The sequence below is a fragment of the Lepisma saccharinum genome, chromosome 1 (assembly GCF_977018435.1).
Source record: "Lepisma saccharinum chromosome 1, izLepSacc3.1, whole genome shotgun sequence".
In the NCBI taxonomy this organism is placed as follows: domain Eukaryota; kingdom Metazoa; phylum Arthropoda; class Insecta; order Zygentoma; family Lepismatidae; genus Lepisma; species Lepisma saccharinum.
In genome coordinates, this window is record NC_139229.1 from 149,741,761 (window position 1) to 149,759,350 (window position 17,590).

The window sequence follows — 17,590 nt, forward strand, 5'->3', positions numbered from 1 at the left end:
ATATGTTTTGAATTACCAAGCTAAGTGTGCACCATCGGCATTTGTCGAGCGAGTAATAATGGAGCTCAGTCGTTAGGGCGTCTGACTACTATGCGAGAGACCCGGGGTCGATCCCCCGCGGGGGAGAACCGGGATGTTTTCCACCTATTCAAACTCCTCCGGCACCACCCAGCATCATATGAAGCTGGTACCTTGAGGAAACTTTGAAGGATAAAGGTAGCCAGGAGCGTGGTGTTGATCACATCACCCCCACCTTCAGCCGTGATCAAGAAAGTGTGGGGCCCTAACTCCAAACCCCTATACACCTTCATGGCAAAGTGCAGGCAAGCTATTTACTTTTACTTCCTCAAAAATCTGTTCCAACATATCAAACTGTCTCGAAAATACTTAGACCATGTGACCTACGATTTAAATAATAGTTTAAAAGCACAATGGAGTATTAAGTTTCAGTATATTTGGCAGATAAATGTTCTAAAACAAAAACGCGAATTTTGGGAAACGTAACACTAACAAGTCAAAAAAATACAATGCCAATTTTTGGTGCCATAATATATCGGTATTGGTCACATGAGATTGATTGATTTTAATTTTTTGGGTGCCTCGCCACTTACGGTCATTATGCACCCTTCAGTATATAGACCGTGTTAAAAATGTAAACATAAACATTGGTGAGGTCTTGCCCGGTCCCCCCGGAACTTCCGGTTTAGGCCAGTCCCCGTTTTTGGCAGTGCAGATTCACCGGCATACGAAGTAAGAAATGAGAGCTTGTTTTCATCTGTTGTGCGACGATAGTCAAGAAAGGCATTTGTTAAAGTTCTACTATGAAGGAGTGGACGTCTAGAATCCGTCGGATGATCAACTGCAGAGCAGATTATTAAAATATGACGCGTCTTTGCGGCCGCCAGTTGTATAGCATACTAGTACATACAAGTGTCTCATGTACACGCACGACGAACTCAAAACGTACATAAGTTTAGATATATTCAATTATTTTGTAAATGGAAAAGTGAGGGAAAGATAATTGTATAAAACTAGTGATATTATTATAGAGTAAAGTAAAGTAAAGTAAAGCTTAAGTGAATTTTTGCCAACAAATCTGCAGAAGTAATGACACATAACAAATGCTAAAGTAAATATATGTGCTTTCAACGTCGCCTTTCAGCCTGAGGAATTTATGAAAAACCTATGATATGGCATGCCACTTTCACTTGCACGAATATACTTCAAACAACAAGGGAGTTTTCAGACTTAAGCGACAAGCGATATCGGGATTTCGCACAGAAGCATTCTATCTAAAGCAAACCATTCACCAGCCATGCTTGAGCAAATAACAGGTCGGGGCAACACAATGCACGGTATTGATAAAACGGTCCAGTCCGACCTCCAATTTGTCGTGTCGTTTTAATTCGGAAGGTGTTTTTTATTTTTGAATTTTGGTTTCCAAGAAACACGTATCGCTGCAGTCTGAAAGCTTCCTTTCGAACCAAATTCATCACGAGAAAATGCACGTGTCGCTTGGACTGGACTGTTGTTTTGTCAGCACCATGCATCGTGTCGCCTCGGTCTGTTGTACTCGTATGGAAGGTGAATTGTTTCCTTTAGAGTAAAGAGGCTGTTGCTTGTCGCTTCGGGGTGTAATCTCCGTGCCACTTAAAAGTGAATCCTCAGTGATCAATTACATTTTTCGAACCGAAGCGACACAACAAGCTGCACGTGTCGCTCAGATTCCCAATGGCGTGTATTGTGCCGCCTGAGACTTGATTTCCCATGAGCGGTAAATGCTTATTTATAGACTAAATGGGCCTGTGTCGCTTGTCACTTCGATACGAACCACTGCTGTCGTGTGTCGCTTCGGTTTGAAACCTCACTAAGAGGCGTGCTTTTCACCACAACACAATACGCAGATAAACGATCAACATGCTTAACAAAATGCAATCGTACAAATACTTTCCGGGTACCAATCCTTTCTTCGTTCTGCTTGTATCAACAGGTTTCGTCTCTCTACGTCCTTCGGAAACCTACGAAGTGATACTTGACTCAATAAATTTGTTCCCGATCGAACTGTGAAACCATATCCTACACAGTTGACACCCTATTTCTTTCTAAAAGAATCTCCACCTTGCTCTTTCATATTAACGTCCATAGCACCTTAAGCGTAACCGGATGTTCGAGGGGAACCAGACGAGTGCGCATGCTCCGCAGTAGCTCCGCCTTTAACACCGTCTATACGGGGAAATTTCCATTATCTAAAATCCATACCTTAAAATTAAAAAAAGGGGTATGGAAAATAACTTTCCCAAAATAACTTTCAAGATATCAAACTCTCACGAAGAGGCGTAAGCCATGTGACTTACAATTTGAAACAGTAGTTATAAAACACCATGAAAGTATAATTTGAGATATTTGCCAGAAAATGCTCTAAAATGAAAATGTGAATTTTGGAAAAAATAACACGTTATAGTAAAAAAAAATACACCAATTTGAAAAAAAAGTAACAAAATATCAAGGTCCCTACCGATTAGGTATAAATAAAACAAGAATATCAGTTGTAATTTATTGCATTAGTAACAGTGATTCCTAACCTAATTTTCGGCATAATCACCACCGTTGTTCTGGCATTTGTTGTAGCATGGCACTAAATTTTGTATGACCATGGTATATGTGTCTGACAGCAAAGTCTGGAACTATGTCTACCACAGTGTAGCTGTGAAATCCTTGCCCTGCCAGAGACCTCTTCAGTTAGACAAAGAGATGAAAGTCAGTACATTCAAGGCCAGGGCTGTACAGGAAGTGGTTCAAAATCTCTCACCTGAAGTGATGGAACACCCGCGTGTACTCAGCTATATGGGGTTGTGCACATTCGATTGGCCTTCGTGAATTGTCTGCACCATCGTCTGACCATACTATCATTCACGACATCTGGTCTGCACACATCACACGATTGCTGGTGGCTCTGTGCCAAATTCTGAGCCTGCAAAAATCTTATTACTAGACGTAGGCAACATCGCAGTCGGTGGGAGACTGTATGAGAGCTGCAATCTTTAACCTAGAACTTTCCTAAAACGGCTGCATTGCAACTGTACCAGATTACAGCTACATGCCACTTCTGCCTGCCTGCATGTGTGTGTGTTGCTCTCCGACCACTAGTGCTGCGTATAGGGACCATTTTTCAGGATGCCCCTCGCATATGAACTTTCAGAAGCTTTTATTATTAGAGTGTTCCAGTTTTAATGTGTGGTTAGCTAAGTCAGGTACCTATACAATGAAATTCTATAAATTGCTTGCGTTAAATTTCTAATACCTACATACCCTTTTCGTCAGTATTAATGGTATAACTGCATGTTGTCAGTTTTACAGTACTTCACTTGGATATACTGTACTGAAGCAGAAATCCCATTGATAATGTAAGAAAATATGACACTTTATTTTGTTCAATTCAATTGTTTCACTTATATGCAAGAGTTAAGTTGTTTGCTTTACAGAGAAGAGAAAAGTAGCGTTATGCAGTGAAAAATGAGTCTGCACTCAGGGTTCTTGCAAGCAGAGGGTTCCAAACCTCAGGGAAATATCAACATATAATAACGAGAATGTATAAGGAGACTGATAAATTACAAATTGTATTTCTTAATCAATCACTCTTCACTCTTATCTCATTTAGTCGTAACTTTAAAAATAATCAAGTATTTATTTTAAACTTACTGCGTATGACAACATTCCATAATCCTTCCCTAGCTTGTGAATTATAATAATTTTCCAAATTCACTATTTTGCAGTTTGAATTCAAATCATAGAGAATAGAGAAATTAAGTCAATTTCATAGAAGATAATATTGGTACTTAACAAAACCATACGTGGATCTGTATGAGTTTATTATTTCCATTTGCAAAAACATCGATTTAGTTTAGTTTTGTAATTGTCAGGGAAAAATGTAAATTTTGTCCTAAAAAACCTGGAAAAGTCAGGGAAATTCATTTCTTCTTGTTTGTAGCCACCCTGTCGCTGTCAATAATGCAAGAGTTATCAAGATAAGATAATGTGCTGCTGAGATCTTTTGACTTCAAAACAGTACAACTCAATGCAGTACTGATAATGCTACTTTTATTTATTTCTGTTTGCAGTGCTCAATTTCAATTAAGATTATCTTTCATTATACAGTAAGATGCTTACTGTAACCAGTCAATGCTTGGGTACCTATCTTTTCAATCCCCAGTTCTTAAATAAAGTTTCACATTGCAAGATAGCAGCTTAGTACATTATGGCATGGAGGAGGAAGTGTAAATTTAATGGTAGACTTCGAAGTAAATTTCTGCTTATTAAGAAGTGTAAAGAATATGATAATGAGACTGTCCATAATAATAAAATATTTTATATACATACTATATTTAATTGGTTCCAGTGACCCCCACCTCCCCCTGGATTCTCACTTACAAAATATAGTAACCTGTTCCATGTTCTCAATGCAGATGATCTGGACTGGAGAGCTCAGTTTAGTGCTGGTACTTGGCAAAATGTGCTGAACAGATGGATTGGATGAAGAGGTTCATCAGACCTCACGCTGGTTTGGATGCATAAAAGATAAATTTTAAGAACAAAACCAGCAAGAGACGATGAATTGAAGGCAGTCATTGAATGATAATGCACACTAATACCGAATGAAATTATGACTCTTGCTGTTTGTGATTCCTTTGGTTCTGTTTCCTGGTGCCTGGTCCAGAATGCTCAACAGTTTAAAAGCAGGCATTGAGAAAGAAAATTTTTCATGTCTAGATTCTATTAAATTTTGAAAATGAACTTCATCTTAATAAACATCGACTTTATAATCATTCAAAATGTGTAAGCATTTTTGGGAACACCTTGTATACATTTTCACAATTTTGTTTTATTATTATTTGTTCAATTTTTTAAATTAATAAATTTGTTCCTCACACTATAATTGTTACTTTCTCTTGAACAACCTGCTTTCAGACTCTATATTTTTTTGTGGACTGAACATCACAGCAAAAACTACAACAATGAGACTGAAAAGAGATATATTTTGCGGATATGACAAATCTTCAAGGCCTGTAAAACATCCCGGGGATCCTGTTACTTTGGATGTAAACCTGGTTCCCAGACATATAAGTTTTGTAAGTAACATTATTATTAGCCCATTATTATTATTTAACCTAAAAATTACAGAGAATCAAATATTTCATGGATTAATAATGTGGTTAGCAGTGGCATAGCAAGACAATTTTGTGAGGTAACACCCAAGTTCTTTTTATGGGCATGGCGTAAATGGGGCTACAAATCACAAACTTGTGGCACATGCAGACTGTAGTAGTTTATATTATAGTTTCTGTTACATTTTTTGAAGCATAGAAATATGTTACATATGAAATAGATTAAAATAGCCTAAACTTAACCTTACCCAACCTTGTACTCCAGATCCAACCTCCTTTTCTTCTTTCTGCTAAAATGTCTATAATCCTCTCAAGAAATGTTGAGTTGAGTTGTTGTTTTAAGTCCACTTAATGCACAGATAGGCTAATTGTGACTGGAACTACAGTTTAAAGTAAGATCCAAACCACTATGGGCCTCCACTGGGTATCGAAGTCAAGAAAAGTTGACTGATGAAAGTTCACTTAATAATTGGCAAGTAATTCAAGCATGACAGCAGGTTATTGTTGATTGGATTCATAAGCTAAGTTTTGGTCCTGTTAAGGATGCTCCTACTTCATTCTCTGCTGGCTGTAGTGGTTGGCATGGTCAGAACTAAGTGGAGGAGTTTGTTACTTCCTGATAGATGGGAGTCTAGACCATGTGCAACAAAATATTTCAGGAGATCTTTAGAACCAAGTGCTTTGTTTGAACTTTTCAACTGCATGTACATTATGAGATTCATTTTGTAGTTGGTTGCTATTAAGAATTCATAATGGTTTGCTAACTGTCTATTTTGGCCTGGGGAAATGTTTTGCTATAGTGTTTAAATATATTTTCATACATTAATTCCATGAAACTTAGATGAGAAAGATCTTCAAATTGGCATTTCATTCTTGAGAATCTACGATTTCAAAACACAGTACTCGCAAAGTGTCTTTCTTTTTAGCATTATTCATCAGAATTCCAATAAACAGTGTCAACAGTCCCTTCTCAATGCAACTCTCAACAAAATCCTTGTTTCTTAGGTTATATTCTTATATATATTATATATATTCTTATATTTTTGATGTCAACATTTATTTCATTATGACAAGTTAATATAGTCACTGTTGATGACTGTGGGCACTTGGAAAGAAGTTCAATGTGTAAAAAAAAGCTTCGAAAATATGGAGCATATACATAATAATTGGATCATCCATGTATCTCTTGAGTTCTACTGTGCAGTTCACAGACTCATTGTCCCATCCATGATGATGATGATCATTATCATCATGAATTATTTAATTAAAAGTGCAATACAACTCTGTGAAATGCTTTCATGTGGAAATTCCATCTGGTACTACTGGCTTCAGTAGCGTACGCAGGATTTCGTCAAGGGGGGGGGTTATCTAAAACTTTCTCTAAATTCACATTACCTTTGATTTATTATACTTTAATTAAATAATAATAATCACAATTAATTAATAATACTTATAATTAATAGAAAGAAATTACTTTCTAATCATTCAATTTTTATCAAATCGTGGGAGCATTTTTTGTTTTTGTTGTTGTTTTTTGTCTGGTCAACGAGGTGACATTTTAAGGGTGAAGAAAATCCATAAAACAAGAAAATATATTAAAATAAATTGAAAGAATTAAAGTATGGAACTCATCCAAGAAGCTGCGGTGGTCTGGTCGGTAGAGCATCTGAAAATCATGCGGGAGATCCGGATGAGATTCCCGAAATTGGTTGGAATTTTTCCGGCTTCTTCCCCGCATAAATGTCCCCGATAATTCACATCTGGATTGTCTCACTGTTCTTGTAAAATTTTCACTTTTAGAGAAATTGTGTTGATTTGAGTCAAATCATTTGACATGGAATGACCCAACTATCTATATATAATCTTTAAATAACGGCCCTAATGACGGGTACACAGAAATATTCAGTTATGTCAAGGGGGACTCTCAGGCAAAAAGTTTGAGAAACACTGCCTTAATGGCATTTCGGATCTTATCTATTTCCAAATTTTCGGATCTGGCACCCCCCAAAATACCAAAATTGTTCACTACGAAGTTTTATTCCTGTATAGAGGAGTCCATTTTTGCTTTTCAAATATTTACAGCAAAATTAATCAATTTTCCGTGAATTGCATAACACACAGGATACTTCAGACTTCAGAAAGTGTCGCGTCGGTATATAAACTGTAAATTTCGTGTTTAAGAGTCTATTTCGCATTTTGCAGTTCATTTCGCATCATTTCGTGACAAAACAGGGTAGGAAAATGCACCTCACACCTTTCAGAAACCTTAGGTAAAAAATTTGTTAGTGATAAGATATTGGAATTAGCAAATAAGTGTGCTCCTTCTGAGCCTATCCCTCTAAGTTTCAATAGTGATACTTTTTTAGATCATTAGGTAGGCCTATACCTAATACTCCGAAAGATCATCAAAATAATTCAGAAGTCAGGCCGGTAGAAGTTATTAGTAGTCCTAGTAGTTTTAATAATAGGCCTATGTCTAATATCCTTGAAGATCATCCAATAAATTCAAAAGTAAAGCTTGTGGAAGTTGTTAGTAGTAGCTTTAATAATCAATATAAGCCTAATGAAATTGTAACTCTTCTCTGGAATATCCAAGGCTTCTCAAATAAATATACCATTGTTGAAGACTATGTCTCTACACTGAATGCCGATTTTTTATGTATAATTGAGCACTGGCTACGTCCCAGCGAAATTGATCTTTACGGTTTTAAGGGCTACAACTTGAGTAGTAGTTATTGTAGACCCACTAGAAAACATGGAGGATGTGCTATTTTCATCAAGAAAACCTTTTCTCACAGGCCTGTCCACAGTGTAAACAGCATGTCTATTGAAATGGTATTTGAGGTTACGGCATCTTTTCTTGTAGAAATAAACACTATCTTAGTTGCAGTATATAGGCCGAATGTTGAGTGTAAAGATTTTAAATTATTTATTGATAGAATGCACAACCTCTTAGAACATGTGTGTACATTTAATGCTAAGATTATTTTATGTGGAGATTTCAATATTGACTTTAGGTTAGTAAAGAATCTAGAAGGTGTTATGTTAAATAATCTATTTTCCACGTTCAATTTAGCTATAACTACAACCGAGATTACTAGGCCCAAACTCGGAGGTGGAAGTTGCCTTGATAACATAGTTACTGTTATGGATGGGTTAATTAAAAGCTCAATTGTTAAAACTGTTGTATCTGATCATTGGGCAGTTTTACTTAAGTCTCAGGTTAATTTTCCTAAAGTCTCATCTAAAATTGACACCAAAAACTGCAAGTTAAGGGTCGGACTAATGAAAGAGGAAAATATTTTAAAATTTCACGATGAACTATCACTTGTTAACTGGAAAATTATGTATCGTTCTGTAAATAATATAAATGGCAAAGTAAAATTTTTAATGTCTGAAATGTCTAATTCAGCTGAAAGGGCATTTCCTTTAAAGTATGTTGTAGGCAAACTTACTAAACCCAAACCTACAAGGGTTAGAAGTAAAGAAATTGACAAACTCAAAGGAGAATGTGAACGTTTTTATGACTACTATATTAGTACTGGTTCAAATGGCATGAAGAATCTGTATATAAATAGTAAGAAGAAATTATATAGATTAGTTAGGGAAACTAGGATTAAGGTTAATGATAATTTTATAAACAACTCTAGTAATAAGTCGAAAGCAATGTGGGATATTGTAAAAAAAGAGAGTAATTCCATACATGTGACCAGAAAAGATTTTAATAACCAACTTAGCGCGTCTGAACTCAACAATTTTTTTATTAATAAAGTTGAAGAAATCCTGAACAAAGTTTCATCTTGCCCAAGTAAAAATGATTCAAGTTTTTATTTAAATGGATTATTAAAACCTACAACTACCTTTAATTTTCATCTTGTTGAAGTAAAAGACATTGAAAGAGCAATCATTAAAATGAATAGTAGTAGATGTGAGGATATTTATAACTTAAGCTCTATCATATTGAAATATGGAGTAAATTTTATAAAGGAACCTTTAACTCATGTTATAAATTCATGTATTATTGGGTGTGTTTTCCCTGAAGATTTCAAGCTTGTAAAAGTGATACCCATATTTAAAAAGGGTAATAAGTCTTTCCTGATAGTTACAGACCTATTTCGTTGGTTCCAGTCATATCAAAAGTTTTTGAGATTGTCCTAAATAATCAGATTGTTGATTATTTTGAACAAAATAAGTTATTTAGTAACTCTCAATTTGGCTATAGAACTGGGCTAGGTACTGTTAAGGCTGCTGTCTCATTCTTGAAAAATTGTATATTAGGGTTAGACAGTAAGAAAGTTGTTAATGTGAAACTTTATGATTTGTCCAAAGCATTCGATACTGTATCTCACTCTCTTCTGCTAAAAAAGTTAAGATTTTATGGTTTTGAGGATGGAGCGCTGTCACTTTTGCAATCATATTTAAGTGGGAGATCTCAGAGAGTAGTTTTTGAAGAAATGGAGTCAAACTTGTTACCTGTTAAACATGGAGTACCTCAAGGATCTATTCTGGGTCCTATTCTTTTTATTATTTACATAAATGATTTGCCATATAACATTTCAACACCCTTGGTCAGTAGTTACCTATTTGCTGATGATATCAATATCTGTTTGAACTCTGATTCTAATAATCTTTTAAGGTCCTCATTAAAATCTACTTCCGATATTGTACAGGACTGGTGTACTGCTAACTTGCTTTGTATAAACACTGATAAGATCCAAAACTTGGAACTTACATATAATAGTAATAATCATAATACAGGGCATGAAAAGAATTCTGTCACCTTTTTGGGATTCTTAATAGATCATCATTTGGAATGGGAGGATCATATCAGTAGAGTTGAATCCAGGGTTAGCAAAGGGGTTTATTTAATGCGTAGGTTAAGATTGTGTGTAAGCTTGAAGGTTCTAAAAACTGTTTATTATGCACAGATACACAGTCACTTAAGCTATGGTACCTTACTTTGGGGTCATCAGCCTTCAATAAAAAGGTTATTAAAAATGCAAAAAATATGTGTAAGATTAATGTGTGGTCTTCCAAGCCGTGGCCACTGTAAGTTAAGTTTTGTTAGACTAGGTATTATGACAGCTCCTGCTATCTATTCCAATGCCTACTCTATATAAAAGAGAACATTCACATTTATGAGGAGTTAGGGTGTTCACATGCCTATCAAACCAGAAATAGGGATTGTTTAGGATTGTTTAGATGTAATTACAAAAAGACACAAAAAACCTTCTACTACATGTCAGTTAAGTTTCACAATGCTCTCCCTCTGTCTTTAAGGCAACTGCACTTTTTAGAATTCAAAAGAAAAGTACAAAAAATATTAACCGATAACTGTATATATAGGGTAGAAGAATTCTTTGAAATAAATTGTATTAGGTAAAATAGTTATGATTGTAAAACAATAATGTTAACAACTAAATTTATGTAAGTGGTGTTACTTTTCTAAAATGCTTTTTGGATGTTTTTTTGTAAGATCTATAGATACTTTATATGTATATTTCTGACGATTGTAATACATGTGATGTTCTCACATGTTTCTACAATAAAAATTATTATTATTATCATTGCAATGTGTTATTTCAAATTTAGTTTTCTTTTTGTCAAAAACGAAATATGCATGCCTCTACCGATGATGCTACAGCCCCTACCAAAATTTTGAGAAAATCAGAATTTTCAAATAAAAATCCGTTAAGAACTTTAAAAAATCAAAATGTGTAAATACGAAACCTCTTTTAAAGTGAGTCCCGATTACCATTTTTGTCTTTGAATACAATTTTAATAGACTGAAAAGCTTCAAAAATACGAAATATTTTATTATGCATCCTGCCCTCCAAAACGAAGCCATGTGTTATCCACATTTACTATTCCGCCCCCTCCCCCCAAAAAACTGCGTACGCCAGAGTATTGAACATTGTTGCAACTGAAATACAAAACATTTTATTTCTCTATTAAATCATAGTTACCCTCATATTTCACTTTCAAGAACTTGTGCTTATTTTCAAGGCATCACTCTGAAAGACCCATGTGCTTGGAATGCTGTGCTTTTCTCCATGCTACATATAAATAATAATTCAAATTATTATTATTATTATTAGTGGTAGTAGTAGTAGTAGTAGTAGTAGTAGATGTAGTAATAGTAATAGTATTGCCCCAGATCTTTGACTGTGGTAAATTGACCATTTAAATTTTTTTCCACGGCATTTTTCATAATATTTCACAAGCTCAAGGGGGGGTTTAAACCCCGTAACCCCCCCTTGCGTACGCCACTGACTGGCTTATAGAAACTTTATTCCTTTTTCAGTCAACAAATTCATTCTGAGCACTTACTGAATATATTATAAAAAGCAGTCAGGGCACAGACAAATAATCAAAATTGTTTTTTTAGTTTTCATTCCATGCAAAACTACCAAATTTAATTGGTGGTCATAGCAATGGATTAAAAGAGCATGTGGGCAAAAGTGTTTCACCAGTTTTTGAACTCTCCTTGTCTACCTGCCATTACAGATTCACCATCATATGTCCAAATGCTACACTAATGCTGCACCACTGGCATTTAGGAACTTGTACACTTTTGGATTATAACGATTCCATTGAAAGTAAATGAGTGTCCATGACTGTACTTAACATAGTCCCAGAAAGGATAGAAAGAGGTAGTTAGGGACAGCATTAGATTGACATAGTACAATACCTGACTTTATATTGTGCATAGATATTGATATTATTCACTATATTTACAGGCTTGTGCTTTATTTGTGAAATGTGTTACAATTCTTTTTCCTCTGTGGAGAGTAGCATGACACAATGTAGTTACTTTGTTCTAGGGATGTGCCAGGTTAATTGGTGTAGGCTACAATTGGTATTGACTGATATAAATATATCAGTGTATTGGTAAAAGTGCTCATAAATTTGACTAGTTCAATATATCTACAAGTATCCTGTAACCTTGTGCAGCATTTTGCCATTTTGTTATTATTTTTATGAATATATATGTGCGTGTGTGTGTGTCTAAATATGCAGTTCCTTTTTCAAAGCAAAAACTCATTCAGTTGCCTATTAAGAAGGGTAATGTTCTTCCACATCCACAATTTTATATCAGATCAACAGGTTATAGGTGTCGGTAAATTTTTATGTTAGTATTTTATAATATCAGCAAGAATTTTAATAATCTATTTACTGTGTTTTGGATTCTCTGTCAAAGATAAATCTCTGAGGAGATGAGATTTATTGTTGAAAAGTGCTACTACTAAAACTATTACTAAAGATTTTTATAATTCTGTTACTAAAGTAAAACATGCTTTTTCGACTCGACAATTCAACAGAAAACTGTTAACTCTGAAGGCTAGTAACTCAGTATATCCTCCCCTCAAACCTTTCCCGCCAATACCATTCATTTTACGAACTGACAGTACTTGTCAAATCCATGTGGAGTAAATGAGATGTTGCCAATTCAGTTTCTTTAGAGAGGTTGCGGTTATCTTTACTAGGTTGTGTTATTGTGTTGTGCTATTTTTTTTTTATGCAATGTGGAGACCTTGGGAGTGTAACGTCGTCACAGTTCGTGTTGGATGTCTAGACACTGGAGGTAAAAGTGACAACAGTGCTTCTCAGAAAAACAGCTGCTGGCTTGAAACCATATACGTGTCTGGTCGCCTTCCTCTTGAGCTATGTCAAACATACTGAACTGGCGAGTGACACTGATGCAGCGTGTTGAACCCTCTTGAAACTTTCTTTGTTACCAGACTTTATGAGGGTGTCATCTGCAAGTCAAGGGTTCCTGGGTTCGATATCCGGTGGAGGCACTTTGCACAGTGATTCATATCTCACTTTAAACTGTAGGTCCAGTCCTGAGCAGCCTGTCTGTGCATAAAGTGGACTTAAAACAACAACAACAATTCATTCATTACTAGTTAATTTATTTTAATATTTATTGTATGAAACAAATTTGAGGTATTCTCATGCCCATCACATCAATGCTACATATTATATTTGAAGTGGTGTCCATACACAGTGGACATGGAGACTCCTGAACATTTCTACACATTTGTAATTCACAATTTTGTTCTTAAATTTCAATTTTTGCACTGAATCCAGTATGTATGAGGGTGAGTCAAACAAAAGACTTAAAAGCCCGATAAAAATTATGCATCTCAAATGTATGGAAAGTATTTTGGAATTTTGTCATTTTAACACTGCTGTGGTCGTGTGGAAAAAAATACATCATTGGTTGTGTAGATCACTATTGTGATCCATAGAATATCATTTTTACGCATTATTTTGGTTTATAGCGAGAATGCCCTTTATAAAGTATTCTGGTTTCATTTAACACAAAAAATTATAAGTTATTTCACTCAACACGTTACACAGGAAGTAAAATTCTAAATCTATTGCATTAGATTTGAATCTGATGAAAGCAAACAAAAATACACATTTTAAATCTTACTTTTATTATTATCTTTCCTCACAAGATTCACACAGGTTTTTGGTTGTCTGAACACACCCACTTCATACATTTATAACAGATTTTATAAACTAGATATATACCAGTGGCGTGCATACAAGGTAAGCTATGCAATTCAAATTTTGCATAATTCCCAGGATATGTAGACTCCCCTGAAAGTGTCGAGAGGCATTTTTACGGAGCCCGTGAAAGACTAAAATGCCGCAAAGCAGTCGCGTGTGGTATTTTTATCAAGGCAAGCCTGCCCCTTGATGTACTATTGTTATTTAAAAATTATATATTCAGTGCTTTGGCTATCTAATTGGTCACCGTACACTACTGATATATACGTATATGCATAGAAATGCTACGTGCCTGAAAATACTCCCACATGGTCACTAATGTGCTCCACTGAAATTATGACCTCCATAAAAAGTCAGCAATGAGTATATTTCAAATAAAGGTAAATGGACAGAGTTCCTGAACTTATTCCAGGAAGGTACACAAGGAGCCAAGATCAAGAGTGTTTCCAAACTCCAGTAGCTCGTGAAAATGAACAAGTGGATCACTATTGTGATCCGCACAACAACTGCAGTATTAACAATGGAGAGACCACTACAAAGCTGCAGCAACGAAGAGCAGTTTCTTTCACTGAGGAAGGCTAAACCTTACAGAAATACTTCAGCAAATGAACATTTAAATTCAACATCCGTATGCGCCTACCATCCCAGCAAGCTTGGAAATGGAGGAGAAAGTTTGATAATAGATTGACTTCTGCAGTGACCGGAAGCACATTCCAAAGATTATTTTTCCTTAGGTAATCAACACTTGAAAATTTGCATAGATCAACAATTAATCTATGTTGAAAAATTATAAGCTGGTGCAATCTGACATGCAAACATTTGCAAAGGAAAAGAAGCAATTAATAATAATAATAAGGTTTCCAGTGGTTCCTTCTCTCATGTTATGGAATGCTCCACTTAAAATACTTTAGAAAGTAACTATTATGAAAATGTATAAACATTTCAAATATTATCTTTACAGGATGCAGACTTCAATGTTCTCACAATCCATGGTGTCCTTCATCTGGTATGTTAGTTGCATGATATTAAGTACTAATTCTTAGTTAGAAATTATGCCTAATACAGTGTCACCTAACAATATGGACAAATTACCATTGCAAGTAGAAGGCATAAAAATGAACAACTTTTCTTGTTAACATTTTGCTCATTGAGGCCGTCTTTTTGATGCTACAAACCTTGTTTTGATGCTTCAAGATTTGAAAAACAGTATTTTCTGTCGTGTATTTATGCACACAGATTCAGTAACCAGCCGACATTTAAAAGTTAAATGGAAAATACGAGGGGCATGTCAAAAAAAAGGGCCGTTTGGTTATTACAGAGAATAAAATGAAGCGAGAAAATTTTTGATGCTACACAAGTGCATACCCTGGCTATATTTCTACATAGTCACCATGATGCTCCAATCACTTTTGGTACTGTGGAACAAGTTTACGTAGGCCCTCTGTCTAGAAATCTGCCACCTGGGATCTCAGCCAGTCGAGAACTGATGTCTTGAGAACTTCACTATCATCGAACCGTTGCGAAGCAAGCCACTTTTTGAGGTGAAGGAACAGAAAGTAATCACTTGGGGCAAGATCAGGACTGTATGCTGGGTGATTAAAACGTTCTCATCGGAATTTTTGAATTGTCGTAACAGTATGGTCAGCTGTGTGTGGGTGGGCGTTGTAACGAATAAGCAGAATTCCAGACCATAACATTCCTCTTAGCTGGTTTTGGATGGCACGTTGCAGATTAGACAGTGTTTGGCAATACACATCTGCTGTGATGGTTCGTCCCAGTTCCAGGAATTCCATGAGGATTACACCTTTTTGGTCCCAAAACACGATTGCCATGATTTTGCGATGTGCTGGTGTTTGCTTGAATTCCTTCTGTTTCGGTGAACCGGAGTGACACCATTGCATGGATTGCTGCTTCAACTCACCAGTGATGTACGATATCTAGGTTTCATCTCCAGCCACAATGTGAGAAAACAAGTCATCCCCATCCTTCTCCCAGCGTACCAAAAAATCACGTGCTGATTTCATTCTTTCATCTTTGTGAGTGTTTGTCAACATTTTTGGCACCCACCTCGCACACAGTTTGCGATAACCCAGATTGCTCATTACAATTCGGTGCAATGTTTTATCAGACACTTCAGGAAACTCCTTGCCTAGATCAGTAATGGTGAAACGGCGATTGGATCGCACTTTCTCATCAACACGTTGCACAAGGTCGTCCATCTCAACACTAGGCCTGCCACTCCGCTTGTCATCATGAACATTTGAACGTCCTTCCCAAAAAGCACAGCACCATTGTCTTACCTTTCCTTCACTCATTACTGTTTGTCCATAAATGGCACACAATTCCCGATGAATGTCAGCTGCACTCAGTCTTTTTGCATTGAGAAATCTTATCACCGACCTCACCTCACATTTGGTAGGATTTTCTATTACAGCAGCCATTTCAACTTCCTGCTACTCGCACGTATGCACCTCCACACTGAGAAATATACCTCTGTTGCAGGCACAGAATAATAAAGCATGCTTCTGTGCACGTGCAGCTTCGTCAATGTTGCCAGTCCCAAGTAACAAATTATCGGCCCCTTTTTTTTTTTTTGACATGTGCCTCGTAAAACTATTTGCCGTAGAACTAAATTAGTCTAATTATCTTGTGCTGAAGCATCACTGTCAGTTTAGGGGCCAAAGTCTACCAGATCATTGAATATGCCGGTATTTTAGTTACTTTCCATCTTTTTACTTTAAGTTGAATTTGGATGAAGAATCATGGATATGCAGTATTTTTGGCTTGGGGAGGGGTAGCCATGGTAAGTGGCTAGTATTCTCTCTACTAGTATTCTCTTACTAGCATGTAGAATATCATTAAGTTACATATTTAGATTAAATGAAAACACATTCCATTTGCATTTTTACTATTTAGTATTGACCAAATTATATTAAATGAGGACAAGGGTGAGAATTTTCCATGTTAATGCATGCCTGGTATATTTTAGATTTGGTCTGATGAACACCTTACATGGGATTCTACCAAATATGATGGTCTAACTTTCATTCACGTACCACCTACTGAGATTTGGAAGCCTGATCTCACTGTTTTAGACAGGTGAGTTTATTCTTCTGTAATATGTAAAACATATATAAACACACACACACACACACACACTAACATATCTATGTAGTGAATGAAAGGAAGAAGGACCATGTAGCACTCATCAGACACTAAATTTCTTAAAATTTATGCTTAAATTTCTGCATGTGCTCATTCGATCATTCCCTGTGATGCAAACGTGGCTGCGGACCCTGCAGAAGCAGACTTCAGCACTGACAGAGAGGGACACAAGTCGTCGGAAAATGGGTGGGGTGAATCCACCCTGGAGAATACTAAGTGAATCAGTTCAAATTAGGACTCGCTGCAAGCTGTGAACGTCAGCAAAGAACTGCATAGAGTTCTGCTGTGTAGATTGAGCAGACACTATGAAATGCTATCATTTCCTTCACCAATGGGAGGGGTTATGTGTACAATTTTTAAGTAGTCAGTCCCTTTTTGCCATATTTTCCTGCCTTTGTCATTCTTTTCTTTAGCAATACTGGACCAAAAAGGAGGGGAGGGGTTATAACCCCCACCAATCCCCCTTTGGGCAGGTCACTGTCCTTCACATTTGTGTGTGTATGTTTTCCCAAATTTGTATATTTTATTGTATTTTTAATGTAAATGGTTAAGTAATGAAAATATTTGAGATATCTAATAACACTGTGTCACTAGGGTGGAGGGTTTAATGCATATATAAATTTAATAGCATATACATGCTGGAGCTACATATGTACACAACTACACGCTCAGACACATAACGAAAGTAGCTTGGGAGTGTTTCTCTTCAACTGCATTTCTAGTGTATGATAGCATGCATG

General features: G+C 36.1%; 1 protein-coding gene across 1 annotated transcript in view; it reads left to right on the forward strand.

The window, feature by feature from the left end:
- Positions 1 to 17,590, forward strand: part of LOC145989560 (neuronal acetylcholine receptor subunit alpha-7-like) — a 40,318-nt gene that overhangs the window by 9,653 nt on the left and 13,075 nt on the right. The window contains exons 2-4 of the mRNA XM_083124861.1: positions 4,966 to 5,126; positions 14,647 to 14,691; positions 16,675 to 16,784. Of these exons, the coding sequence (XP_082980987.1) occupies positions 4,966 to 5,126; positions 14,647 to 14,691; positions 16,675 to 16,784 (316 nt within the window). The remainder of the gene's footprint in view (positions 1 to 4,965; positions 5,127 to 14,646; positions 14,692 to 16,674; positions 16,785 to 17,590) is intronic.